The 27,177-nt window shown below is 50.8% G+C and overlaps 2 protein-coding genes across 2 annotated transcripts in view; one reads left to right on the top strand and one right to left on the bottom strand.

The window, feature by feature from the left end:
* Positions 1-10,788: 10,788 nt before the first annotated feature.
* Positions 10,789-18,025, top strand: TP53INP2 (tumor protein p53 inducible nuclear protein 2). The gene is made up of 4 exons (XM_040981607.1): positions 10,789-10,884; positions 13,684-13,858; positions 14,141-14,420; positions 14,780-18,025. Exons 2-4 carry the CDS (start codon positions 13,735-13,737, stop codon positions 15,042-15,044), a joined length of 669 nt encoding a protein of 222 aa, XP_040837541.1. The 5' UTR covers positions 10,789-10,884; positions 13,684-13,734; the 3' UTR covers positions 15,045-18,025.
* A 2,369-nt stretch (positions 18,026-20,394) lies between these two features.
* The window catches only part of NCOA6 (nuclear receptor coactivator 6), a 68,689-nt gene continuing 61,906 nt past the window's right edge, over positions 20,395-27,177 (bottom strand). Inside the window, exons 15-16 of the mRNA XM_040981606.1 lie at positions 26,982-27,130; positions 20,395-20,966 (exon numbers count right to left, since the gene is read on the bottom strand). Of these exons, the coding sequence (XP_040837540.1) occupies positions 20,923-20,966; positions 26,982-27,130 (193 nt within the window). The 3' untranslated portion in view covers positions 20,395-20,922. The remainder of the gene's footprint in view (positions 20,967-26,981; positions 27,131-27,177) is intronic.

Genomic DNA, 27,177 nt, shown 5'->3' with positions numbered 1-27,177 from the left:
AATGCATGGTATCTTTGAATTCCATTTTGCTGTAAGCTGTTTGAAACCCCCTCCTATGGCCTGGATGGGAACGAAAGAACTCAAGAAAATCACCAAAAAGAAACACAGGAATGGATGGGGGAAAAAATCAGGGATGTAAAAGATTATTAAAGACACAGCAATGACTTGATCTGTGGTGACTACATATTTTTTCATTGGAAAACAATAGACAAAGTAAAAACTTAAAATAGCAGCCAGCATTGTGGCATAGCAGGATGTGACACCAGCATCTCATATGGGCACCAATCATGTAGCAGATGCTCCACGCCCAGTCCAACTCTCTGCTGGTAGCCTAGAAAAGGCAACAGAAGATAGTCCAAGTGTCTGGGACCCTAGACTCATGTGGGAGACCCAGATGAAGCTCCTGGCTCCTGGCTTCAGTATGGGCCAGCACTTGTGGGCGTGAACTGGTAGACAAAATCTTTCTCTGTCTCGCTCTCTATGATCCTGGCTTTCCAATAAATATGTATATCTAATACATAGATTAAATATATGTTTATAAATATACTATAAGTAAATATAAATGCATATTTATATATGTTTAAATATATATATTTGAGAAAACTTTAAAGCAGTAACAACTCAAGTGAAGGTGTGTGGAAGGCAATGACATGTTGAAACAGATCATTAAAGGCATCTTGACATTGACCTGATAAGAAGGACCTGATCTAGTCCATTGTGCACACTGGGAAGCTAAGGCCCAGCAGTACCAAGCTGTGATTACACAGGAAGTCATTGGTGGTCCTAGACCCTGAGACCAGGGCCTCCACCATCTATTTCCTATTCATGAACTAGGTCCTGGTGAGGCCCACCAGAAGAGTCACAACCAGCCTCCTCTTCAACCTTCACTCAAGTGTTGTAGAGCTGAAAAGGAACCAGGGCCTAATGCCTTGAGAACATTTCCAGGACCCAGTATTCACAACACTACCGATTTCCTTCCTGCCCACAATTGCAAAATTGTTCTGTTATAAAAAAAAGACCAAGACATCAACCAGGCCTAGACCTAAAGGATGTGATGGGCTCTCCTCACCCTGATCTCTGCTCTGCTTTCTGCTCTCTCTCCCCAGAGGGGACTTGCCTTCAGGTATCTGGCCTCCTCATGCTCTCCCCGGTCTAGGAAAACAGACTGTGTCAAGGCCTTGGTTTGCTGCTTTCTCATACCTGCTTCCCATCTTTCTTTTCCAACAAGACCTGGAATTTCTCGAGCATGTGATATTAATGGAATTGGCCTTATGACATTCCAGAAATACGGCCAAAATGGTATAAGCCAGCCAGAGTATGCCAAGGTCTAGCAACAATGACTGGCTCAAGGATGAACATAGGACCCACGTTGGGCCAATCAGTAACAAGACCCAATTCTGGGATTTTAGTTTGAGCCATTTGGGGAAATGGGCTTTTTTCCTGTCTTGCTAGGTTTAAGCCTATAGTGTACAGACCCAGTGAGTAGCCTTTGTCAAGCTTGTATATACGAGAGACGGTAAGGGCAACCAACATCTGATTGATTCTACTTGAAAGACACCATGAACTACCTTGACTTTGTAAACTTGCATGAATGACAAGAACATACCAACTTCCTTTGCTTTTTTTGTCATACCATCCAAAAGGATGATACACACCACACACACACACACACAGGCCCACAACTGCAGTGCAAATTGTAAGGCCTGTTGCTTAGGAGCCAATTCCCCACCACAGCTAGGAAGTTTGATACTCTGCAGCTACATTCTGCATAGGGTGGGCCAGAAAAATCCCAGGACTCACCAGAATCTGGGAAGCAGTAAAAACAGCTCATAACAACTCCCAGGGCAGAGGGCAGGCAAGGGGAGACAGGCTTACTGTCTTACAAGCCTTCTGTGCACTCATATTCTGCAAGGATCAGAAGACATTCTGCTAAATTCAGATAAATTCAAGATAAATTCAAGTCTTACCCCTTCAAAAATTGTAGCTGTATTCAAAATCTCCAATCCCAAGACTTCATTTCCCCATATGTCTACTAAAACCCAAGCTCTTGCGTATTTTTTTAAGATTTTTTTATTGGAAAGTCAGATATACAGAGAGAAGGAGAGACAGAGAGGAAGATTTTCTGTCTGTTGATTCACTCCCCAAGAGGCTGCAACGCCTGGAGCTGAGCTGATCTGAAGCCAGGAGCTTCTTCTGGGTCTCCCACGCGGGTGCAGGGTCCCAAGGCTTTGGGCCATCCTTGACTGCCTTCCCAGGCCACAAGCAGGGAGCTGGAAGGGAAAGTGGGGCTGGGACACAAATCGGTGCCCACCTGGGATCCTGGCCCTTTGCAAGGCTTGTAAGGCGAGGACTCAAACTGCTAGGCTACCGCCCCAGGTCCGCCCTCACTGGGTCCCTCCATTGTTCATCTAAAGGTTATTTGTTGTTTTGCTTCTAACACTTCCATGTGTCATGCGGCAGGAAGTTCCAGACATTGTCAGAAAAGGAAGTCCACCTTGATACTTAGTCGGCTCAATTGTCACTTGTCTGTTTCCTTGTCTGTTTTATCCATGAGTATCAGAGACCGATGCTGACTCATCTCAGGGACAGACACTGGACCCAAAATCTGGTGCAGAATAAATGTTCAAGTACCTTTCTCGATATTGACTATCACTGGGATGCCTCAACCGATGCGAGGCTCGCTATTTTCTAAAGGGGACTTTAACATATTTTTCATTTATTTATTTGAAAGAAAGAGAGGGAGAAAGATGTTTGCAATAGCCAGGCTGGGTCATGGTGAAACCTAGAACCTTGAATCCCATCTGGATATCTCATCTAGGTGGCAGGAACCAAGCAAGTACACCCATATGGGCTGGTGGTGTCTTAAATAGTGTATTAAATGCTGTGCTAATCATGACCACTGACATGGTCTTTTACTTTTAGAGGGGGGTCTGCAAGTGACCACCTGGTTCATGAAAGACAGCCTGGTCCTTCTGTGCATTTGTGCTTCGCAGTTCTCAGCTTGACCACCAACATTCTGCTACCTGGAAGACCTCAGCAGGTAGCAAGCACATGGGCCAGGGTTAGGTGTAAACGCAGCACTCCCAACGCTACATGTGGAAGTCTAATGAGTTACATTTCAGGAGAGTGGGTGACAATTTCTGTAGAATTTGAAATCTGTATGTCTATCAATCATTAGTAAGTGATTAAATAAACTTTCTTCACTGCTTTATTGGGACTGGATGTTGTGGGATAGTAACTTAAGCTGCCAATGCCAGAATCCCATGTCAAGTACCAGTTTGATTTCTGGATGTTTGCCCTGCTTCTCCAGCTCCCTGCTCATGTGCCTGGGAAGACAGCAAATGTTGACCCAAGTACTTGGACCCTGTTACCCACACGGAAGACCTGGCTGGAGTTTCTAGCTCTGACTTTTTTTTTTTTTTCGGCTCAGCCCTCACTATTGCAACCATTCCATTTGGAGAACAAATCAGCAGATGCAAAATTCTCTCTCTCACTGCCTTTCAAGCAAATGGATAAAACTTCAAAAGCAATAATTAAATACATAGTTGTTTATTGGCAATGGGCTAGATAGGGTGATGGAGATAATGTTACTTCTTTTTCTGAACATTCTATAGCCATACAATGACAAACAGTGAGTGATGGGTTTCTTTGTTTTCATTTTTCAGTGCCAAGACTTAACGCTGCTAGGAGTCGATGGGACAGACTGCATCATATGAAGTATTTATATAATAACAAATGCACAAGCAGCTTAAAAATGGCATACCATGGAGGCTGTTGATAACGTCAGTGTTTAAAATGCCATTTAAACATTTTAAATAACTTGAGTTTTAACTAACTTCTGTCATGTATCTGCTTGGCTCCCTGGGCTGAGACCCAAAGTCGATTGACTATAACTGACGTATAGGGCTGTGTTTTCAGAGTCCCATGGATGGGAGGTTAGGCAAAACCAGCCAGGAAAACAAAAACAAACCTGGGCCTCCTGGTTCCAACCTGTTGGTTTTTCTTCTTGAATGCCCCCACTCTGTCTCCCTCCCCAGTCGTATCTCTCTTTCAATCCACTTAGAGGAGAAAGAGCATCGGAAGAATTCACTCAAGTGGATATGCAGGGGTACAGAATCCCCCGTCTGGATTCGTTGCATTTTAGGAGGCAATGCTTAAACAGGGAAGGGGATGCGATGGTGGTGGGCTGGGGGTGGGGGCCCCATTATCACGTGAGCCATCCAATGAAACCAAGGGCAGTAACAGCAGGAGCAATCGCCCGGGGAGCTGGTAAGCAGAGTAAGAGAGCCTAGGGACAATTCCACCTTGTAAAAAACAGCCCTGTCTCCAGAAATGCCTTCCAAGAGTAGGTTCCCAAAAACCCAAGGGCCTCCCCGAGGTCAGCCTCCTGAATACCACAGCTGATTCCCATTTCCACCCTCTTAGCACCGTCAACCTTTGACCTTGAACTTGAACCATCTGTACGCTGAACCATCTGTACGCGTTCAGGAGCCAAATCCTGTTCAGCCACAGTAGATAATCTCAAAACAACCTGGCCACAAATTTTTAGCAGGAAAACTTTCTCCTACAGGAAGGCACTCTGTGTGTGTGTGTCTGTGTAAGGTGTAAGGCTCACTGGTAAAAATGCAGTGAATTCCTTGAGCAGAAAGGGATGGTGATATCCCCAGAGAGCCAGATAAACAGATGGATTATTAGCCAGAAGGCCCTAGGCAGGTCCAGGAATTGATTGATAAATATTTGCACACTTTTGAGAGTCTTTTGCCAAAAGGTTGCAGCAGGGGACTCTGGGATAGAATTTGAGGAAGATGGGTCAAGAGGATTTCATGGCGCCTCAGGAAGTGGATCCTGGGGAAGGGCTGCAGCTGCCACTTAACCGGAGGGGAAGGTACAGAGAGAGCAGGGGAAGGAGGCCGGGCAAGAGCTGAACCTAGAAAATGGATCAAAGTCTCCCTGAGCCCAAACACCCGCTATCATCCACACAAACTCCATGGCTCACACAGCTCAGCCTTGGTATCCTCAGTGTCGCTTTCCAGAACTACAGCATAAAAGACAAATTGCTGACAACAAAATAAATGTTTAACTATAGAAGGATGGTTGAAAACCTCTCTTCTGGAGTGGCTATTAGGCCCAGCGGCAAGGGCCCTACTTAGCAACACCTGGATGATGCTCGATTCAGGCAGCCAACTCCAGCTTCCTGCCAATGTGGACACTGTAAAGCAGCAGTCAGGGAAAGACCGAGCCCCCCAGGAACCCTCAGACTGCTGGAGAACTAAGTGTCGCATGGCTGTACGTCTGAGCCTGCTGCACCCCGTTTTCCTGCTCTTGGGGAAGAGGCTCTCGTTAGCCCCCGTAGGTCCGCTTGGTCCTTGCATGTGGCTCTGTTTGCACCAGTGTCTGTTCCTCAAGAAAACAATTTCATGTCAGGGTAAAAACACTGTGCATTTGCATACCCAGGCTTCTTCATGGTTAACACTGTATTTGTGAAAGGCAGAGAGATGAGACAGAAACAGCAGTGACAACCAGCTGGTTCACTTCTAGGTGCGTTAGCAGGGAGCTGGATGGGAAGCAGAGCAACAGGGATGAGAACTGAGAGAGCTACAGGTGGCTGCTTAGCCCGTGTGGATAGCAGTGCCAGCCCCCAGGCAGTTTTTGGCTCCTAGAAGAGTATCTGGTTCCACTGGAGACTGCATCCACCCACCTGCTCCTCCCCAGCCTCAGAGCCAAACCCTAGGGGGAAGAGCCAAATCCATGCGTGTCAGGCAAGAACTGAGAGGCTGCAATCCTGGACTCCTGCCCCTGTGTGGTCCCAAAGCTCTCTGCTAACCACCCATGGGTGCACAGGATGCAACCCCCTCTTTTCCAAAGTTGTAAGTGTGGGGGTGGGGCTCCATGCAGGGCACTTCTGGCATGGCAGTCTCTCACCAAGGTCTCGCCCACACTCATGTACTTGCCCCTGGACTCCTCCCGACACAGACACGCACCTGGTCCAGCCTCATTCACACTGCAGGCAGGCAGACAGCTCAACACAGCCGGGCTTTTGGCTTCTTGCTTCTTCCCTCCACCCCTCTCTGAAGTGAATCTGACCTTGACTGTCTCCGCACAGACACAGGCATTAAGCAACAGCTCACACAAACAACAACTCCAAATGCCCGGAGGGAGCGCTAGACAAAGAGGAACTGAAGCAAGCACTGAGCCAGCCATTGTACAGTTGGGAAAACTGAGGCTGCGAGAAAAAAATGTGCCCATAGTCAGGCAGTAAACCTAGGACAGAAGCAGGATTGGAACCTGGATTTCCTGACGATCAAAGCAGTGTCATTTTGGTGTACACACACCCCTCCTTGCATGCACACTCCTTCACACCCCAGTTACCCTCAAATTCAGAAAGTTGAACAACAAATCTTTTTGAGAAGTTCTTGGAAAGTGGCCCCTGGTTAAGAAATAGGCCTGTGTATCATGGCACAGCGGGTTAAGGGCGTGTTTGGGAAGCCCACGTCCCAGAGTAGAGGGCTGTTTGGGTTCTGGCTATTCTACTTTCTATTCTGCACCCTGGAAGGCAGTGGATGATGGTCCAAAGACTTGAGCCACATGTGAGATCCGGACAGAGTTCTGGACTCTTGGCTTTGATCGTGTCCACTCCTGACTGTTGCAGGAATTTGGGAAGTGAGCCAGCAGATGAAAGATCTTTTCTTTGTTTCGCTCTCTGCCTGTCAAGTTAACGCATCAAGGTATAGGCACCTCTGATGGGGGAATTTGGGAATTTCGGTTGGCCTCGTGACGTCACCGATTTAGCCGTGGCCTCGTTTTATTTCCTTCCCAGTAAAATAGGAAGACTATATTGTTTACCGTGAGTGCATCCTCTCAGTCCCGCCCTCTATCTTGAGGCCAGAGTTGGGGGAGGCGGGGTGAGCGGTGAGCTGGCTGGCAGCCCGCACACACAGCCTGGCTCATTCCCGCAAGCACATGCAAGGTCCCGTGAGGGACGCGCCCAGGCTGACACATCTCTGCCCTTTGAAGTGGTGGGCCCCACGCCAGCGGGGAGCCCCGAGGGCACGGTGAGGGCGAGCCCGAAGCCTCCCTGGGAGTAGAAGGGTGGCCTTTTGACCTCTCATCATGGTGTCCATAAACTTGGACAGGTGCTCACTGTTGAGCATGGGCATCTGTTAACCTGACCAACACGAGTTCATGTGCGTTGTGTGTACTTGGTGCTGGGTGTCTTCATGTGTAGTCTTGGATGTCTGCATACAGGTACTCAGGATGCACCCGGGATTGACACCCTACGTCTGATTGTGATTGAGATCCTAGAATTGCCCCCAGCACAATGCCCACTTCCTCTTCCTAGAGTCCCCAGGTTCAGGCCAAAGTCCCTTCCCTTGGACCAGGGCCAGGAGAGACGGCTCTGCTGCTTTAGAGCTTCTGCATGCCTCAGGGTCCCCCTTATGAAATGGGGGATCTGTGCTCTCCTCCAGCCCTCATAATGGAGAGGAGGCAGGGGTCCCAGGGAATGGACTCCCTTAGGCTCCAGCCCCCTCCCTCCTTCCCTCACTTCCTTGGGTACCCCTCCCATACTTTCGTGAGTATCCTTGATGGGTGATTGCCATCAGACCTACAAGAACCACCTGGTGCTGGGAATAAACTCCAGGAAGGTTAGGCTACGAGCCACAAGCCCAGCATCTCCTCTGAGAACACACAAGCCGTCCCTGAGCAAACACCAGCTACACCTGAGTAGGCAGTGAGCGGAGGCAGGCTCTGGAACCAGCCACCCCTCCATGAGCCTCAGGCAGATGCTGAGCCTTTGATCATGGTCATGGTCCACTTTGTGCCAGGCCACGCTAGCAGCAAATGGACAGAAACCCTGCCTCTGTAATGTCAGATGTCCACTTGGAAAGACACACACACACATACACACACTTACTCATCATGCCTGTTTATGAGAAGAAGGGGTGTATAGACTGCTAACAAAGGGAAGACTGGCTATCCACAATGTCTTACGAGGGCAGTGCAGGCAGGGGAAATGGCTTGAGCAGGAAGAAGAGTGGTGTGTGACTTGAAGGCAGGGTGTCCACAGAAGAAGGGGAGCTGACTCTTGAGAGAACCGTCTCTGGATCCTGGGAAGCCATGCCTGTCTTGTGAGCAGCGAGCCACTCAGCCAGCTACAGAACGCCTGAGAGCCAAACAGCGGTGTGACGGGAGAGCTATGTGAGCAGTTGTTTTGTTTAAATCAACCAGGAGGTCACAAGAAGACACACAAGGTTACCAGGAAGCGGCTGTGACGGGTAGAGGCTCCGGGACACACGGATGAGGACACTTGGGGACATCAGCCCTAGGAACATGATGCTCCTCCCCTTCCTGCGGAAATCTCCAAGTAGGACTTCCTGCCTCCTTCCCCTGCTTGCTCAAGGCGGAGGAGTCTTTCAGCAGTGTCAGACAGGGGGCTGGGTCAGGGTTTGTCCACTGGAGCACAGAGTCCTCTCCGCAGCAGCTCCCAGCCTGGGCCTGGTGGGCAGCTCTCAGGCCCTCCCCGCGCAGCTCTGCTGAGAGCCGACCCAGAGCCTCTCACCGTGGGTAGGCTAAAGGGGAACACCCGTGGTCTTTCCCCAGGCATCGCCCAGGCCGCCGGAGAGGTAGAGCCCGGCGTGTGGGATTGGTGGAATCCTCAGAATAGAGGGTTTGGAAGAATTTTAGTATCTACTCTAGAAGGCAGCTTGGTCGTGGCAAGCTGACAGTTGAAGCAGCCATCCCAGGAGGTCATATGGCAAGTTTGGGACAAAGTTAGGCCAGAAACTCATATCTTCCCTGGGAGGGTTGGCGCATCCTGAGGTTTAGACCACATGTGCATGGAGACACTGGAGTGGGTCAGGATCAGGAGCTGTGGGTTCAGTAGGAAGACACAAGGTGGAGGAACGTGTCCTTTATTTATTTATTTATTTATTTATTTATTTATTTATTTATTTATTTATTTTGCACATTTCTCCAGAGGACTGTGGGTCAGGAGATGAATGACCCTGTGACACCAACTGTGTGTCCCCTCTGCGACAGGATGAGATCCCTGCTAATGTTCCTGGGAACGCAGTGGAAGATGGCCCAAGTCTCTGGATACCTGCACTCAGATGGGAAATCCAGAAGGTCCCTGGCTCCTGGCTTCAGAACAGCTCAGCTTCAATTGCTGTGACCATTGGGGGAGTGAACCAGTGGTTAGAAGACCTCTTTCTGTTTCTATCTCCATTTGTAACTCTGCCTTTTTAAAAAAAAAAGGATTAATTTTTATTAGGAAGTCAGATTTACAGAGAGGAGAGACAATGACCTTCCATCTGCTGGCTCACTCCCCAAGTGGCTGCAACTACCGGAGCTGAGCCAATCCAAAGCCAGGAGCCAGAGCTTCTTCTAGTTCTCCCACTTGGGTGCAGGGTCCCAAGGCTTTGGGCCATCCTCCACTACTTTCCCAGGTCACAAGCAGGGAGCTGGATAGGAAGTGGAGCAGCCAGGGCATGAACCAGTGTCTATATGGGATCCTGTGAGTTTAGCTACTAGGCTACCGTGCCAGGCCCTTTTTTTTTTTTTTTTAAAGACGTGTTTGAAAGATTTACAATGAGAGGGGCAGGCTAGACAACCCTGCATCTGCCGGTTCACTGCCTAAATGGCCAGGGCCAGTTCTGGTGGACGCCAAGCACCAGGAGCTTCATCCCAGTCTCCCAAGCAGTGTCGCAGGAGTCCAAGCTCTTGAGCCATCTTCCACTGCTCTCCCAGGCCTTATCAGGGAGTTGGATCAGAACTGGAGCAGCCGGGACTTGAACCAGGTAACAGGACGTTTCACCTGCTATACCACCAAGCTAGTCCCTGGTTCAAATCCTGACTCCCAATTTGTCTATAGCTTAATTACTTTTGGAAGTCACTTATGCTCACGGCTCGTCTCCTCTCCTTAATGGCAAAATGGGGTTAACCCCTACTCTTGGTTGTGGAGCACAAAAACCATATTGGAACCACCATATCGTAGTGTCCGGCATTAAATGACCTAGTAGTGTGGGCTGGCAGTGTGGCAGCGGTGATAGTAGCTGCCCGGCCCATGCTAGTGCATAAATGGATGTGAATGCACACACGAACGGTGACATCTGTACTCCTCACTGTCTCTGTATGCAAAGGTGTGTGTGTGTGAAGGGTGGCCCCAGAAGCCACGTGGACTAAACAAAGTGAGGAAGCATTTCAGTGGCCGCGCAGTGCCGGTTTCCAGGTCAGCGGATGCTGTGATGAAGGGCAGGGGGAAAGCAGGTGCACCGGACTGGTGTGACGTCAGGGAGCGGGGAGGGGGAGTTCGGATACGGGCTGCAAGCAGAGGACGCCACGGCCGGCCGAGGGACAGGGCACCTGTGGCCACCATGCAAGGCCAAGGTCACCCCAGAGGAAAGCATGGGCACCGTGCTCGTCGCGTCGCCGCTGGGCAGCGGTCAGCGGGGCGTGGACCCCGAGGCTCCCAGCACCGACTCGGGTGCAGGAGCCACTTGTTCTGCAGCCGGCTATCTGCAGAGGGGGCCGGGCCTTGGGTGTGTGTGTGTGTGTGTCGGTCGGGGTTGGTGGTGGTGCAGCTTGGGATTGGCCGCCGGGGAGCCGGGCCGTGACGCGGGGCGGGCGGCCCCTTTGTGACGTCACCATCAGCTGTTTGAACGTTCCAATTTGTGGCGTGAGCCGGGCCGCGGCGGCCGCACAGGCTCCGGGCCCCGCGGGCGAGCGCAGCTGCGGCTCCGAGCGCGCGCCGCCCGGCCCCGCTCCGTGTCCCCGCCGGACGCCCCGCGATGCAGCCCGGCCGGTGATCCCCCGCCGCCACCGCCGCTGCCCCGGGGTCGCCCCGCTGCACAACTACCTCAGCACCCGTTCCGCCCGCCGCGTCCCCAGGTGAGTCCCTGCAGCGCTCAGGGCCCCGGGGATCGCGGTGAGGGGCGCACGGAGCAGACACGCCCTGCGCCCCCCTGCTCCCTCCCGGGCCTTTGTCTGTCTTCTCCGGCGGCCGCGGGGGGCCGCGTTCCCGGCTCCCGATTGGCTGCCGCACGCCCGGTACACCGTGACGTTGGGCCATTTGCATATGACATTGAGTCGTCACCAAGGCCAGCACTGCCCTCCCCTCCCCTCGGCTCGGGTCGCCTGTCCTCCGGTGACCCGGTGGGTGCCGTCTCGGGGCTGGGCCGTGGGTGAGAGGGACGCCGGCGGGCTGGCCGGGCGTAAGGGGGGGTACGCGCCGCCCCAGGACTGACCCCCTTACTTCTTGCCACCGGACAGGGGTCGAGCGTGCCGCTGCCCGAGCTGGGTCGAGTGGGGAGAGGGATCCGGGGCGGGAGGGGGCGGCCTCGGACCCCAGGTGGTCGGGATGGCGCCGGCTGGTGGGCAGAATCCCCTCTGTCCCCGCTCCAGGCTCCGCCCCTCAAGGACTAAACAACATCCCCTAATCCCGGTCTGCTGTGCAGCGCCTTAGCTGACGTCGCGGCCAGCCTCCAGATGGACGGTTTTGGATCCTATCTGATGTCTCCTCAGAGGGAGACTGAGGTCCAAAGAAGGACCCTGGCTTGCTGAGGTTTCCAGGGCCTGCTGGGTGACAGGTGCATTGTCCACGGGCAGGCAACAGTGTGTGTGGTAAGAGCGCTACCCAAGTTCCAGCTGGGAACTTGAAGTCCCATCGCTGCCTCCCAGCTGTTTTGACCACAGAAAAGTGAGTCATTGGCTGTCTGGAGGTGCCTCTGGCGCTCACGTTGGTTGGGTAGAGGGTGGGGTGAGTTCCCTGAATTGGCCCTTTCTCACCCCCCCCCCACCAACTCCCAGAGGGCTGTCAGTCAGGAGGGACAGGTCCTGGTGTATTGTGGGGGTTGCAGGATTGTTGCAGCCCCTTCTTGTTGAAGGGTGGGAGAAGAGACCTCCCGACTTCCCAAGTGGGTGGTCGCAGCCCCAGCTGTACTCAGGATGGGTTGGGGTAAAAGGGGCTTGGGGCTTCCCAGCTATTCTGGGCACAGCTGCTGTGGTTATTAAAAGGACTGGTTCTCCCTGGAGCAGAGCTGGGAATCTGAGAACCAGGAAGTTGGTAGGGCTGGGAAAGAGAATCCAAGAGTCTGGGCCAGTGGTCAGGAGAGGGGGCGGGCACTGGCCGACTGCCTGGAGCTACCGGCACTCACTCCGGTCACTGTCATTGACTTGTGTGACCTGGGGCAGGAAGCTCCTCCCCAGTTACCCCCCCCCCCCCGGCCAGCTCTGGGACACTGTGGGTGCCCTGTTCCATGTGTGCTGGATGCTGGTGCCAGCAGTCCCAATGTTTTATGGCTGGCTAGACAGAGAGGGCCAGGAGATCACGCTTCCTATGTGAGCCCCCCCTCCTTTTTGGGGACTGTTTGTTAAGGCTTTCCTGACATGAGCATTCTGGGTAATCAGGGCTCTGGCACCTGCCCTGCTCCTGTTCTTGAAGACTTGTAGATTCTTGAACTGGTGGCAACTCTGCACCTAGCACCTTGTTGCCTCCACTTCTGGGGCAGGGCACTCCCCCAGCTTTGCTCCCCCTCCCCTGGGGAGACTGGCTGAGTGCTGGGAACCTGATCTTTCCTCCTCACTCTGGTGATGCTAGTCTGCTTGAGCAGAGCAGGAGACTGGGAAAGGGGGGGTGGGAGCCAGGGTGTGTGTGTGTGTGTGTGTGAATATCTTTACACCTGCCAGGCAGAACCGAGGCTTCTCTACTCACACAGTTTTGTGGGATTTCTGCTAGCTGGTGCTTTCCAAACCACATCAATTCCAGGCACCATTCTTAATCTCTGGAGTCCAGGACTGTTTGCTTTAAGAAAAATATATGAACGTCCACGTTTCCAGAAAAATACTCAGGGATTATGACTCCTGGTGTCACACACACATACACATGTCTTAATTCAGAGACACCCAACTGCATGAGTTCAAATCCCACTTCTTTCCTTCAGAGGGATAGTAACGGCTGTCTGTAGTTCTAGGGTTGTTATGAGAATTGAATGAAGTGAGATAAGGAAAGCTACTTACGAGTGCAGGACGTGGCACGTGAATGTTAGCTGCTTTATGACGATGATAAGCAGGCACAATGGGGACATTGATTGTGTGCCTGGAGAAAGACTGTTTTTCACCGTTCTGGGCAGAGCCTGGTTGTACCTACTCCTCCCTCCATCTGTCCACACCGAGAGTTCCCCTGCAGGCTGTAAGCATGACTAGTTCCCTGACATTGGACTTGGGGTCAGGCATAACTTGGATTGTCCGCATCCCACAGCGTGCTGTCTGGGCTTGAGTCCTGGTTTGGCAGCTGATCTGTCTGGGTAATGGTTTAAGTGGTTGAGTCCCGATCACCAGTGTGGGAGATTTGAACTCTTGGTTCCCACTTGCTGTAGGCATTCAGGTTAGTTAACCAGCAGATGGGAGATTTCTGTTCCAAGTACTTGGTAAATACTTGACTCCCTTAATTCTTTGTAAGGTGCCCAAGAGTGGGGTGCCTTTGAGGGTTGAGAGGATGAAAGCCAGGTATGTTAAATGGCTTTCTAAGGTCACAGAGCTTGGATTTGAATGGCAGAAACACACACCTCCCTCCTGTATGGTGATGGCTGCTCTGGGGGGCTACCAGGGGTGACCCCTGCGCTCTCTGTACCAGGCCAGGAGGGGGGGTGAGCTTCTGGCTGCCAAGCCTGACTCCTCTCTCTTTCCCAGGTTTTTGCCCTGCCCTAGGGTGCCCCCGTGAGGCCGCTCCCGGACCCCACCATGTTCCAGCGCCTCACCAGCCTCTTCTTTGGCGCTCCCCCGACCCCCGAAGACTCCGAGTGTCCCAGCGCCTTCGTCTCGGAGGAGGATGAGGTGGACGGCTGGCTTATCATTGACCTGCAGGGTGAGGCTTGAGTCGGAGGCAGGAAGGGATTGGGGGCAGGCCGGAACTCCCAGGGGGAGGTGCTGACTCAGCTTCACCATCTGCTGGCGATGCCATGGGGGGCCATGTTGGCCCCGGGGGTGTCCTCAGGGCAGGGCCAGCGGGGCTGTGGGTCCGACTAACGATGCCCTTTCTCTCCCTGTCCCTCTGTATCCGGTCTGTGTGTGTGTGGTGTGTGTGTGTGCCTTCCCTGCTGCCGCCCCTTCCTCCTCTGGCCTGGCTCCCCCGTCCCGCGCCCTGTAGACAGCTACACGGCTCCAGGGGCCACCGCTGCCCCCGTGGGCCGTCCTCCGCCCGCGCCCTCCTTGATGGACGAAAGCTGGTTTGTTACCCCTCCTGCCTGTTTCACTGCAGAGGGGCCCGGCCTCGGGCCCGCCCGCCTCCAGAGCAACCCCCTGGAGGACCTCCTCATCGAGCACCCCAGCATGTCCGTTTACGTCACTGGCAGCACCATAGTGGTGGAATCTGGGCCTCCTTCCCCGCTGCCGGACGCTGCCCTGCGGGATGGTGACCTTAGTGATGGGTAAGTGGGCCAGGGGAGCAGGCCAAGTCTGGAAGCCGGATCCCGGGGGCGTGTCTTCGGGGAAGTGGGAGGGGCCTTCGGGATGGAGGCGTGGTCTCTGTTCTGGGCGGGGCTTGGGAGAGCCTCGGTTGAGAAGTTGGGCGGGATTTGCAGTCTTCTAGGCTGGCAGGAGTGCCAAGCAGGTGGGGTCTGTAGAGGCTTTTGGCCAAGTTAAGAACCGGGTTGTTGGGCTTTGGACCTGTCCCCGGAACTGGAGCCGGGTTGACCTGGCGGCACTCGAGGCCAGGGAGAGAGATGCAGTCTTCCCCGACACCTGCCTGGCCTGCCCCATCCTGAGTCCCCGCTCTCTATCCCTGCAGAGAGCTGGCGCCCGCTCGTCGCGAGCCCCGTGCCCTGCACCATGCCGCCGCCACCGGCGCTGCTCCTCTGCCGGCGCGGGCCGTGCTGCTGGAGAAGGCCGGCCAGGTACGACGGCTGCAGCGGGCCCGGCAGCGCGCCGAGCGCCACGCGCTGAGCGCCAAGGTGGTGCAGCGGCAGAACCGCGCCCGGGAGAGCCGCCCGCGCCGGCCCAAGCACCAGGGCAGCTTCGTCTACCAACCGTGCCAGCGCCAGTTCAACTACTGAGCGGGTGCCGGCCACGCCATGAACCCCCCTCACCCTCTCCCAATCCCCGTCTCGGGGGGGTGGGGGGGCCCTCCGCCACAGCTAGTGCGCAGCTTGGAGGGCGGCCGCCACAACCTTGCGCCCAGTCCCACCACCTCTCTCCTCCTCTGGGTGTGTGAGGTGGGGTGCCAGCCCTTCCTTCCCGGACCCTCTTTATTTCTCCACCCTCGAACCTCTCTAATCTGCTTCAGACCCCTTGCCCCCTTAACTCCACTCCTCCTTGCCACTCCCATTCCTGCCTCACCCCCCACCTCCAGCCCTTTCCTTTTCTGGTCCCCATTCCTACTTTTCCTTCTTGGCCTCTTTCCACTCCTGGATCTGGCTCATCCCCCACCCTCCCGTTCCCAGTAGCTTCCTCCCGAGCAGAGCCCAGCTCTGACAACCTGTATTGGTTGGGGGAGAACTCCCTCTTCCTTTGCCCTGGGGGTTTGGGCTCTTTGGAGCTAGCACAGGCAGCAGAAGGTCAAGTATGTGGACAAGGACAGTGAAATGTGGGGACGAGGGTGAAGGTGGAGGGATTCAAAGGAAAGAGGCACCTGGCTGGAGAGGCAGACATGGAGGCACAGGTTGAAGGAGAGACAGGTCTAGAAACAAACAGTAGGGGAGAGGGCATTGTGGGAGCTGGTGACCCTGTGCTGGCTTGGAGAGGCCCTGCCCTGCCTGCAGGCTGAGCCTGGAGCTTACCCCGACACCCCTCTGCTGCTATCCTACTTCTCAGAGCTTTCCCTAACATGTACCCCCTCCTGCATTCCCCCCACCCCTAGTCTGAAGGGCTTCCGGGGCATTTTGCCACCCTTGCCCTGATGTGCCTCCTCCGGAGCAGAAGCTGGGCAAGGCCCTGCTCTCCTGGCCATCTGTTCACATGCCCACGGTGCTAGAAGTGGCTGAGGAGAGGTGCAGGCCAGAGGGCTTCTGGGCCTGGGGAGGACCAGCACCCCAGGACAAGGAAGCTGAGGGTTGCTGTTGTGGATGGAGACAGTCCAGCCTTCACTGGGCTCCGGCCTCAGATCTAACCCCCAATGTGCTCGGGCGTGGGGACTAAACACTCCTAAGAAAGGAGGCTTGGGGCGAGGACCTTCAGGTCCTGCTCATGTCCTCCAGCAAGCCTCTTCCTTTCTAGGCTGCTGGGGGAGAATTGCAGGCCGAGGGCTCTCCCCTTCCCTTCTCCAGTTAGTACCTGGGGGTTCTACTGGAGACTCTGGTGAGGTAGCCTGGCTGGGCGGTGCAGGGAGTGGCCCACCTCTTGGCCATGTGCTAAATCTCGGGCTCTAACACCAGCAACGGCCTCTCGGGATGCCCTGAGTTGCTTCCTGTGCCCTCTTTTTAGTGTGTGCTCTTCTCCTGAAACTTTTCAGACTTCCTGTTACATATGAACATAGGTCTAGCCCCGCAGTCCCATTCCTGGTTTCCAGGCCTCACAAGCTGAGCTGAGACTTGGAGAAAACTCTTGCATTCCTATGAGGGCAAAGAAAGCTGCCTGCCTGGATCAGACAGCGCCGGGCTTTCCTGTTGGGGTGGGGCGTGGGGTGTGGGGAAGGGAGGAGATGGCTCTGTGGATCCAGGATGGGGACAGGGAAAGCCTTGTGGGGATACACCCAGAGAATAAGCCAAATGGACAGTAAAAGTAGGTCAGAGACCCCGTGTCAGCCCATAAGGGCTCCAACTGTTGTCCACAAGCCTTCCCGGCTGAAGTGAGTCTTCAGTGAGAGTCTTGTCACTTCTTCCAGCTGTCCCTTGGTCACTGTATAGCCAGCCAGCTTAGGATCTTCAGCACTTCTGAGAGCTGAAACTCCAACCCCTCCTGCTTAGTCACACTGCCAGCTGGGGCCTAAGCTCGGTCCTAGACAAAGGGCATTTGATACAACTATTAGACGGTTCTGCCCTCATCTCTAATTCTGGAGGCTCCTGTAGTTCTAGAACTCTCTAGTCTTCCACCGGCTGGTTGGAAGGGTCATACTCTTTTTGTACTTTCCTAGATTCTGTAGCATTTGCGTGTGGCCATATTCTAATTGTGTATAGATTTCTAAGAATCAACACTACTTGGTCTCCTGCTTGTCTGACTCCTGAAGCATCAGGCCTTGTCATACTGTATTGACTGTGTATGTGCCTTTCACCTTGAGCATGCTTCAGGATTTTTTTTTTTTAAACCACAGAACTTGAATACCTGAGGGAACCAGAATTCAAAGTCCTATGCAACCTTAGACAGGAGGGGATAAGAGTCTGTCCCTGACTGGGTATTTCCAGAACCCCTGGAGAAGTTGGAGTCAGTTGGCGAGTGTTAATATTAATGCTACCAGCACCTTGCCAAAACTGAGGATGTCAGAGACCTTTCGAAAGTGAATCCCATTTACGTTAGAGGGTTACTTCCCCATTGTTCTCCACTGAGTCTGAGTGGTTCCCTCAAGCTGTCACTTTCTAGCCTTTGCCAGTCTAGGCCTAAGAGGGCATCGTGCGTGCATGTGTGTGTGTATGTGTGTGTATGAGCAGTTTGGAGTATGCCTGCTCCCCAGCCCCCTGGATGACTCCCCTGGATACCTGTTCTGACCCCAATGTCTTAGGGGCAGCGAGGACCCTGCCAGAGTCCTTGGATGCTTTCCCAGCTCCATGTGGGCTTTATAGGCAGGGACTGAATGCAAACAAACTACGGCCCATTTCTAGTACTTTCCCTTTTGCCCTGCCACCCAGTTCCAAATGGAACCAAGTTGAGTGCATCCCTGTTGGGTGTTTTGTGTTGAGACTGGCTGAGACGAGGAGACTCTGGTTGACCATGTTATGATGTGTCAACAGATTCAAGGGCATGACCGCCTTGACCTGGTCCTGTGGCATGCCTGTGTATGTGTGTAACAGGATTCTGATTGTTAGACTGTAAATGTAATGCTGTTCCTATATGGGAGAAAAAAATTAATATAAAGAAAAACAAATAAAAATCTATTTAAAGCACATTATGCTTTCCACCTGAGTTGAATTCACATTTGTGTAATTTCAAGCACAGCCCTGGCATAAGGTATTTTTACTTAGCTGGCTTTGGCTTTGGGGAGTGCATCATAGAAGGAGGGAGAGGGTAGATATGATTACTGGGAACACAGCCAATGTGTGAAGTGACTCATAGCTACATGTAGAGGATCCTTAGAATAAAGGACACACATAAAGATGGTTAAATCAGAGCATAGAGACAATCACCAACTCACTCTTCTGGTCTCAGGTACTGGATTATGGCAGGGGCAAGGAACCACTGAACAGGAAGGAATGATGGGAACCTCAAAAAGTTCATGGGGAAAAAAAATTGAAGCTATTTTTTTCATGTAAAAATTTTTAAAGTTTTATTTGATAGGCAAAGTAAAAGAGAGACAGGAAGCGAGGATCTTTTATGTACTGATTTCTGAAACCACAATGTCCTGTGCTGGGATAGGGGCTTCATCTAGGTTTCCCATGTGGGTACAGGGGCCCAAGCACTTGTGCCATCTTTCACTGCTTTTCCAGGCACATTAGCAAGGAGCTTGCTCAGAACTAGAGCAGCCAGGACACAAATAGGTGGCTTTACCCCATTATACCACAACACTGGTTCTGGTGCAAAAAAAAATTTTTTTGAGAATGAAGCATTCTTTTTTTAAATAATACTAATTTTCCATGAGCTTTCTGAGGACTCCTTGCATAACCCTGCTCCAGCCAGCAGAGCCAGGAGGACACAGTCTGGGGATGAAGCACCGACAGGAGACCAGTGATGGTAGAAGTCTCTCCGAAGCCTCCCTTTATTTCCCCAAGCCCTTTAGCCAAAAATAGGATGCCAGTGAGTCCCATTAGTCCAGGTGCTTTTAGCCACAAGCCCATTTCCTGTTACTGCTTAGTTTAATAAATGCTAATTAACTCCTTAATTCACAACATAACTCAAGTCCTTTAAGACACAGCAAAAGGCCGAGGCCCCAGGCTGAGAAAAGCACTGGAGTTCTTGAAGGCTGGGGGAGGACAGGGACAAAAATAGATGACCCTGGACTTCATACAAATTTTGAAGAATTGAGGCAGCAATGGGAACATCCTGGGCATGTTGATGAGATGAAGTTCCCTCTGGGAGAAACACAGCAGCCAAAGAGTAGGGTGAACTGGGAATCTCTGCTGTCTGATGCAGAATGCCCCGTTTAATGAGAGGTGCCCACCCAAACACAGCAACAAGACCAAGCAGGAAGGCCGTCCAGCTGAAATGGGTTCTTGCTGCTGGCCAGTCTTGCACATCAGTCTGGTCTCAGCTCCTGGTTGGAGCAGGTGTAAACGCTGATGTCTCGGCGCAATCCATGATACGGAAGTGATGGGAGAGCAGGTGCATCTAGATTGCTGACAGCTGTTTGTTTCTAAAAAATCCTGGGGACCGGCCCTGCACGAGAATGTAGGCCCTGTGTGAGAGTGGTTAAAGTCCTCACCTTGAACACACCAGGATCCCATATGGGTGCCAGTTCTAATCCCACTAGCCCTGCTTCCCATCCAGCTCCTTGCTTGTGGCCTGGGAAAGCAGTTGAGGACGGCCCAAAGCTTTGGGACCCTGCACCTGCTTGGGAGACCTGGAAGAAGCTCCAGGTTTCATATTGGCTCAGCTCCAGCCTTTCGGGCAGCTTGGAGAGTGAACCATTGGACATCTTTGTGTTTCCTCCTCTCTGCATATCTGCTTTTCTAATAAAAATATTTTTTAAAAATCCTGGAGACCTCTGATCCTCCAGGTTGATTCCATCATTTACAACCAAAAGCAGTTTGGCTAATATATATCACACAACCTAGTGTGAGACAGTGTGATGTGAACAGGGCTAGTTTCTTCAAAGGGCACATGTGAGTTGTTAACAGATGCGTACATTTTCCTCAGCTTGCTGTTGCTATGGAGAGCATCTCAGGTGTAGCGGGAAAAGATGGGAATCAAATTCTCAAAGGCTGGGCCTGACGCAGTGGCGCAAGTGGTTAAAGGTCCTCGCCTTGCACGCCCGGGATCCCATATGGGCGCCGGTTCTAATCCCGGCAGCCCCGCTTCCCTTCCAGCTCCCTGCCTGTGGCCTGGGAAAGCAGTCGAGGACGGCCCAAAGCTTTGGGAACCTGCACCTGTGTGGGAGACCCGGAAGAGGCTCCTGACTTCGGATCGGCATAGTATCGGCCCGTTGTGCTCACTTGGGGAGTGAATCATCGGACGGAAGATCTTCCTCTCTGTATATCCGCCTTTCCAATGGAAAAAAAAAAAATCTTTAAAAAAAAATTCTCAAAGGCAGCACTGCTCACTAATTTAGGGTCTGAAGGGCCTGTTCCCCCAATAATTCCTTGTCAATAACATACCTTCATGTTCTATGACAATGACATTTATTAAACACATTCAGTATTTCACATTGTACAAATCCTTAGATTCTTTTTATTCACTGGTCCGTTTCTACAACAAATACATCCAAAACACTATATAATAAAATTATTTACAACATTTCCAAATGAGAAGATTGCTTTTGCCCCCACTACTGCTAGTCACACACAGTACACTTCCACAGCACAATACATCATTAAGAGACCTAAAAATGCTCACCCTGTACTCTAGGTTGCTTAGGAAATGGGAAAACTAATAACATTTACAATGGTATTAGCTCCTCACAATACATGGCAACATTTTAGAAAACTTGACCTTCATCTCAAAACACTGAAGGGCTCAATTGCCCTGCTTCCCCCTTTGTACTTTATGAAAACAGGTTGCAGGGACTAGGAAAAGGGCCACATTATTAAAATGATTAACTGTACAGAAATGGATTTTAAAAAGTCACAGCTCAAAGTTGCTCTTTGTAAAATTCACACACATTTACAAGTATCAAGTCGCCGTCCAGCTGGTTCACTTGGATTTTCTCCGCTTGGATTGCACTGCACTGGTTACATCTGTGGAGGGAGAACAGGGACAGGATCAGCTGCAGCACTTCCCTATGGCTAGGCCCCACGTGCAGCCCTGCTGGCTTCTGAATCAGTCTGAGCAGACTCCAAATCAGGCGGGACTGGCAGATGGTGTGGCACACTAAGGCCTGGTGACTGCAGAAACGCACTACCGGTTAGAAAATTGGTAGAGTGGGGACAGCCTTTTCAATTGGACATCTGACCCTGCAATCTGTGTCACTGGTTCCCAACAATCAAAATAGTGTGGAAGATGACATGTGGTACTTCTGGTGAGAAACCAATGAAGGATGCCATAAGGGAGTAAACCAGCCGGGAAAGCCAGCCCATGGAAGAGGAGGGAGGAAGAGAAAAAGCAAGCACATGAGCATATGAGAAACAGAGCTATCTGCATGCATTAGTTCACTGCCAAAATATCCCCCGCCCCCAATCATGGCTGAACAGCGCCAAAAGCCAGGGGCTGGGGAGACAGTCTCAGGTCTCTCATGTGGGAGGCAGGGATCCAGTTACTTGAAACCTCGACTACTGCCTCCCAGGCTACACAGTAGCAGGAAGCTAGAATCAGAAGTAGAGTCAGGGCTCAAGCCCAAGCACCCTGACAGGCCACAGCTAAGGGCCTGCTACAAGTCACTTTCTTTTTTAAAGATTTATTTTTATTGCAAAGTCAGATACATGAGAGGAGGAGAGGAAGATCTTCCATCCACTGATTCACTCTCCAAGGGGCCACAATAACGGCTGGAGCTGAGCCAATCCAAAGCCAGGAGTCCAGAGACTCTTCCAGGTCTCCCATGTGGGTGCAGGGGCCCAGAGCTTTGGGCCATCCTCAACTGCTTTCCCAGGCCACAAGCAGGGAGCTGGATGGGAAGCGGGGCTAGTGGGATTAGAACTGGCACCTATGTGGGATCCCGGAGCATACAAGGCAAGGACTTTAGCCACTGAGCTACCATGCCAGACCCAACTCACTATTTTGAAGAGACAAACTTTTTGTCATACTATATCAAAGTCATGACTATGGACTTTGGTTAACAGGTGTCAGGCCTATTGAAGCTATAACTGCACCAGGAATGGCAGCAACTCAGGGCAAGCAATGGCCTTGCCTGAATTGGGGGAAGCCTGATGGCTGCACAGGACATGGCAGCCGAGGATCTCTAATAGGTCACAGTAGTTTCTTTTGTACTATGAAAACTTAAATCAATGAACTTAGTCTTACATTTAGGTAATATTTCTCAAAACCTTCACATGAAGTTCTTTTATGGCACAGTGTAATGAACACCTTGAAACTGCTCTCCAAATATAAACATTTCTTTAAAATCTCAAAAATAAATATTTATTTGAAAGGCAGAGTGAGAAAGTAAGAGGAGAGAGAAAAGGAGAATGAGGTGCCAGTCCTCCACCTGCAATGCCAGTATCCCATGTGGGCACTGGTTCCAGTGCCAGATGCTTCACTTCTGATCCAGTTCCCTGTTAACAGGCTGGACCCACATGGGAGGCTGGGAAGAAGCTCCTGGCTCCTGACTGGCTCAGCTTCAGCCACTGCAGTCATGTGGGAAGTTTACCAGAAAACGGAAGATCCTTTTCTTTGTCTCTCCTCTCTTTAACTCTGCCCTTCCCCCTGCCCCACCAAAAAGTAAAAGGTAGAAGTTTGATGACTTAGTAGCCATGGTCACTGCTGAGGAATGGGGCCTGGCTGACCCAGAGATGACCTGCACAACATTTTCAGGTTTCTGTTGGTTAACATTTTAATATATGTAATTTTAAAAAGATCATGGAAAGTGAAGCATAAAATATCGAAAATACCAAATGGCCAAACAACAACAACAAAAAAAAACAAACAAACCCCAAAAACCGAAACAGAAAGAGTGATCAAACAAGTGGGCCTCCTAGACTTGCCCAGAAAGCACCATGCCCAGCTGCTGTAATCTGGCCCGTATGAAGTAAGCAAACTCTCTATTTTCATAGCAAGAGCACAGTTAGGGTAACTGATTGCCTAACAATGCAAAAGTACCAACACTTCTCATTATATACATCTCATATTTCCTAGCTTTTTAGATTTTTAAGAAAAATACAGTTTCCAGCTTTATTGGCACACATTTGGCCAAAAGCTTGTATTGGCACATATTCACCAAATCAGAAAAAGTACCTTTTCTCAAAATTTCAAAATGTACTGATTCAGAGGCCAACTTTTTTTTTTTAAAGATTTTTATTTTATTTTTATTACAAAGTCAGGTATATATATAAGAGACAGAGAGAAATGTCTGCCATCGATGATTCACTCCCCAAGTGACAACAATGGCTGGAGCTGAGCCAATCTGAAGCCAGAAGCCAGGAGCTCTTCCAGGTCTCCAATGTGGGGGCTTTGGGCCATCCTCGACTGCTTTCCCAGGCCACAAGCAGAGAGCTGGATGGGAAGCGAGGTCGCTGGCATTAGAACTGGCGCCCATAGGGGATCCCACTGCATCCAAGGTGAGGACTTCAACCGTTAGGCCATGGTGCCTGTGCCAGGCCCCAGAGGCCAACATTGTATAGCAGGTAAAACCACTGCCTGTGATGCCAGCACTCACATGGATGCCAGTTTGAGCTCAAGCTGCTCCACTTCAGATCCAGCTCCATGCTGATGCACTTGGGAAAGCTATGGAGGATGGCCCAAATCTTTGGGTCCCTGCCACCCACTTGGGAGACCTGGAAGAAGCTCTGGTTCCTGGCTTTGGCCTGACACAATCCTGGTCACTGGGATCATCTGGGAAGAAAACTAGTGGACGGAAGCTCTCTTCCCCTCTGAATCTCTTTCAAACAAATGAAAGATTTTTTCCTTCCTTTTTTTAAAAAAAGTATTCATTCTTGGAGGAAGATACCCATGTTTTGGGTACCCACCCTACATCTATCTTCAGGTCTGGGATGCATAAATTTTAGAGGTCAGCTTAATATTTTGTGATCACTTTGTGGGTATAGGTTCAAGTACAATCAGAGTAAACTATTTTTATTAAAGATGGTAAGGCAGATTTTATTCAAGGGGGTCTGTGGCAATAGCTAGTATAGGGACCATGGTAATCTGTTCCAGTGTGGAAGAAATCAGATACAAATTCTCAGTAAGTTATTTTATGACTTGGTTCACCTTTTACATACAATACGGCATACTACAAATACTTATTCCAAAGAGCTATGGTATTCACTTCTGCTTCACAGGTAACTGAAGCAGCAAAGCTGATGTCTGAGCTCTGGTGCCTGAGGTTCCTGGGCTGACAGGGCCCTGCCATGCTCCAGGCAGATATCCACTCAGCACCAACTCCACTCCAGATCACAAAGCCAGAGAGTCCAAAGCAGGGATAAGTCAGCAGCCCAACTGGATTTCCACCACCTTGGAACCACATCCAGTTGATTACCCACCCTCAACCTTCATCAACACAGATTCCAATGTTCCATTTGTCGTTGGCTGACTTTTTTTTTTTTTTTGCAGTAACTATCAAGGTCTCCCACCTGGATGGCAGGGACCCAAGTTTTGCTATCTTCCTTGGTGCATTTACAGCAAGTTGGAATTGATCTAGCACTCCAAAATAGGATGTAGGTGTCCGAAGCAGTGTTCAATCTATTGTGTCACAACATTTAGCCTCATCTAGAGGATTCTGCCTGGGTTATACAGCCTGCCTGGAAAGGAAAGAAATCCCTCCTCAGCAGGCTAAGGTAAGGTAGTGTTAGCATTTTATACCTGACTTGCAGACCTACACCTTATCAGGAAGGATTCCTTGGAGGCATCATGAAATTCCTGCCAAAAAATAGCTGAGTCCAAAGGTCAGTGCCTTGTTGCCCAATATTGGTAAACCAGAAGCCCTAGACTTCACATTGACACCCCATGGGAACTTCATTGGCTCTCAGCATTCAGGCTGATATCAGGATTTGGCCAAACTGAGCCACTCAAGCTCAATGCATTTCCTTAGATCTGGCATTTTCACATGCCACAGCTTTTTGCTTAGAATGTTCTATCCAATCTTCATAGCTTGGTGAATGCATCCTTCTTTGTCAGATTTCTCCAGAAAGGCTTCTATGAGCCGGCACAAGAACAAGGATTCCAGCTACACTCTCTCAGTACCATGTAATTTTATTATCATACATCAAAAACACTGTATTAGAGTTGTCTTTTAGTGTAGTAAAGCCACACGCTGTTTTTTTCACTATTACATCCCCAGGCCTGGTACCTATCAAGTACTTAATAAATGGTAGGTGGTTATCCATCTAATAATTACTGCTAGCTACTTTTCTGCATCAGGTATCAAACCAGATACCAAGGATAAGTGGTGGGAAAAACCAGATATGTTCTCTGCCCTCACAGAGAACAATGTTAATTACCTACCACACATAAGCACACAGCGCTGTGGGGTTGTGAAGCAGAAGCAGTTGGTGCTATGGTTTCCCATAGCCATGACTGCTAAGCCAGTGTACACAGGAAAAGTGGACAGTTAAGAAGGTGAGAGGTAGCAAGGGGGAAGAGAATGCCCCATTGCAGCAGCAATCAAGCACAGGTCCTGCGGTGGCAGGGATGTGGACAGCATGTTTGACTAAGGGGAGATGAGGCTGGGAACAGATGACAAGGGCTGGACCACACAGGCCCTGTGAGCCAAGCTGAGGCTTTTACATGCCAATGCTAGTTACAGCTGTAAATCATCAAAGGATAGCAGTGAAGATAGGAAAAAGATGAGTAGATTTGGGCCACCTGAGACAATACCAGCACCTTTTAGCAATGAATTTGATATGAGGGTGAGGGAGAAAGAAGGAGTGGCATGGAGGATTTGCCTAGTACAATGACGGTGGTGCAATATACCGTGATGGAAAACGCTGGGATTGGAAATCACAAGTTTGGTTTCAGACATGTAGAGTCTGAGGTTCCATTAAGGATGTGCATGCAGTCTAAAGTATCTGGCCATCCATACTAGAAATACAACTGACAAGTTATATCTGTGAAAAACACAACCAAAGAGGGGGGTAAGAACGAGGTAAATCAGGGGGAAAATCCAAGCTGAAGAGAAAAGGCGACTAGAAGGCCAACATCTGGTGGCTGTGTGCAGATGACTGAGGAGCAGCAGCTTGAGAGGGAAACGACCCGTCAGTTCTGGGGTGTGGAAGACACAGGAAGGGTTGATTCAAGCAGGTAACAGTCAAAGGAAAGGGGAAAACAAACAATTTTTTTTAAAAATTATTTATTTGAAAGATAGAGTTACAGAACAGGGAGAGAGAGAGAGAGAGAGAGAGAGAGAGAGAGAGAGAGAGAGAGAGAAGAAAGAAGAAAGAAGAAAGATTCCATCTTCTGGTTCACTCCCTAAAGGTTTCAAGATTGCAGTGGCCAGGGATGGGCCAGGTTAAAACCAGGAGCCACAAACTCCATTCAGGCATTTCACTTGGGTGGTAGGGCCTGAGCATTTGGGCTATCTTCCACTACTTTCCTAGAGTATTACCAGGGAGGTGGAGCAGCCAATACTCAAACTGGTGCTCATATGGGATGCTGGCACTGCATGTGGAACTTTAGACAGCTACGTCAGAACGCTGGCCCCAGTAATGTAAAGTTCTTGAGAAGACAGGTTCAAAAGCACAGGCCTGGGTTTGAGGAAGGACAGCAGCTCTGTGACAGCAGGAACCACTTGTGCAAATGAGTGTAGCTAGTTCACCTACGACCTGGTAACAGGAAGTTGAGTGAGAATTTCTGTGAAGTGAGGGCCCTACCAAGAAGAATGGGGGAAAATAGCAGCCAAATGTTTAAAAAGAAACAGAAAGACGGTTGGACCCCTGTGCGGTGAGTAGTCGTCACATGAATTTAAAGTGGATTCTGTTCCTCCGGATGGGCTTGTTGCCTTTGTTTATGCACACAGAAGACATGGAAGGAACAATGGATGGAGAAGTCCAAGTTACTCAACACACTGAAGGAGAAGAAGCAGAGTTAGAGGGCAAAGCCCCTGCTGCTGTGATAGGGGCCCGTTGCTCTAGCTGACCTACCAATGACACTCATGTCCCTCCACTAACCTTTAGTAGAGCTGGAGGCCGAAGCAGGTCGAGACGATCTCTTACGATGCCCATTTTCCACACTTTCAGAAGTCACAGCTGGCTCTTCAGTTCGAGAGTTTCTCCGGCTTGGGGTTTTGGACTTCTCGACTGTCTCTTTGGGCTCACTGCTGATAAAGGAAAGCAACAAAGTTTCCAGGAAGGTGAGTTACATAAA

The sequence above is a fragment of the Ochotona curzoniae genome, unplaced genomic scaffold (assembly GCF_017591425.1).
Source record: "Ochotona curzoniae isolate NIBS_2020 unplaced genomic scaffold, NIBS_Ocur_1.0 contig_3520, whole genome shotgun sequence".
NCBI lineage: Eukaryota > Metazoa > Chordata > Mammalia > Lagomorpha > Ochotonidae > Ochotona > Ochotona curzoniae.
The sequence above is the reverse complement of the archived record's forward strand: the minus strand, read 5'-3'. Positions and strand labels throughout refer to the sequence as shown.

Coding starts and splice junctions, on each gene's coding strand:
- TP53INP2 (XM_040981607.1), top strand. CDS start 13,735: ATGTTCCAGCGCCTCACCAGCCTCTTCTTTGGCGCTCCCCCGACCCCC. Junction 13,859..14,140: donor GCTTATCATTGACCTGCAGG/GTGAGGCTTGAG, acceptor CGCGCCCTGTAG/ACAGCTACACGGCTCCAGGG. Junction 14,421..14,779: donor GATGGTGACCTTAGTGATGG/GTAAGTGGGCCA, acceptor CTATCCCTGCAG/AGAGCTGGCGCCCGCTCGTC.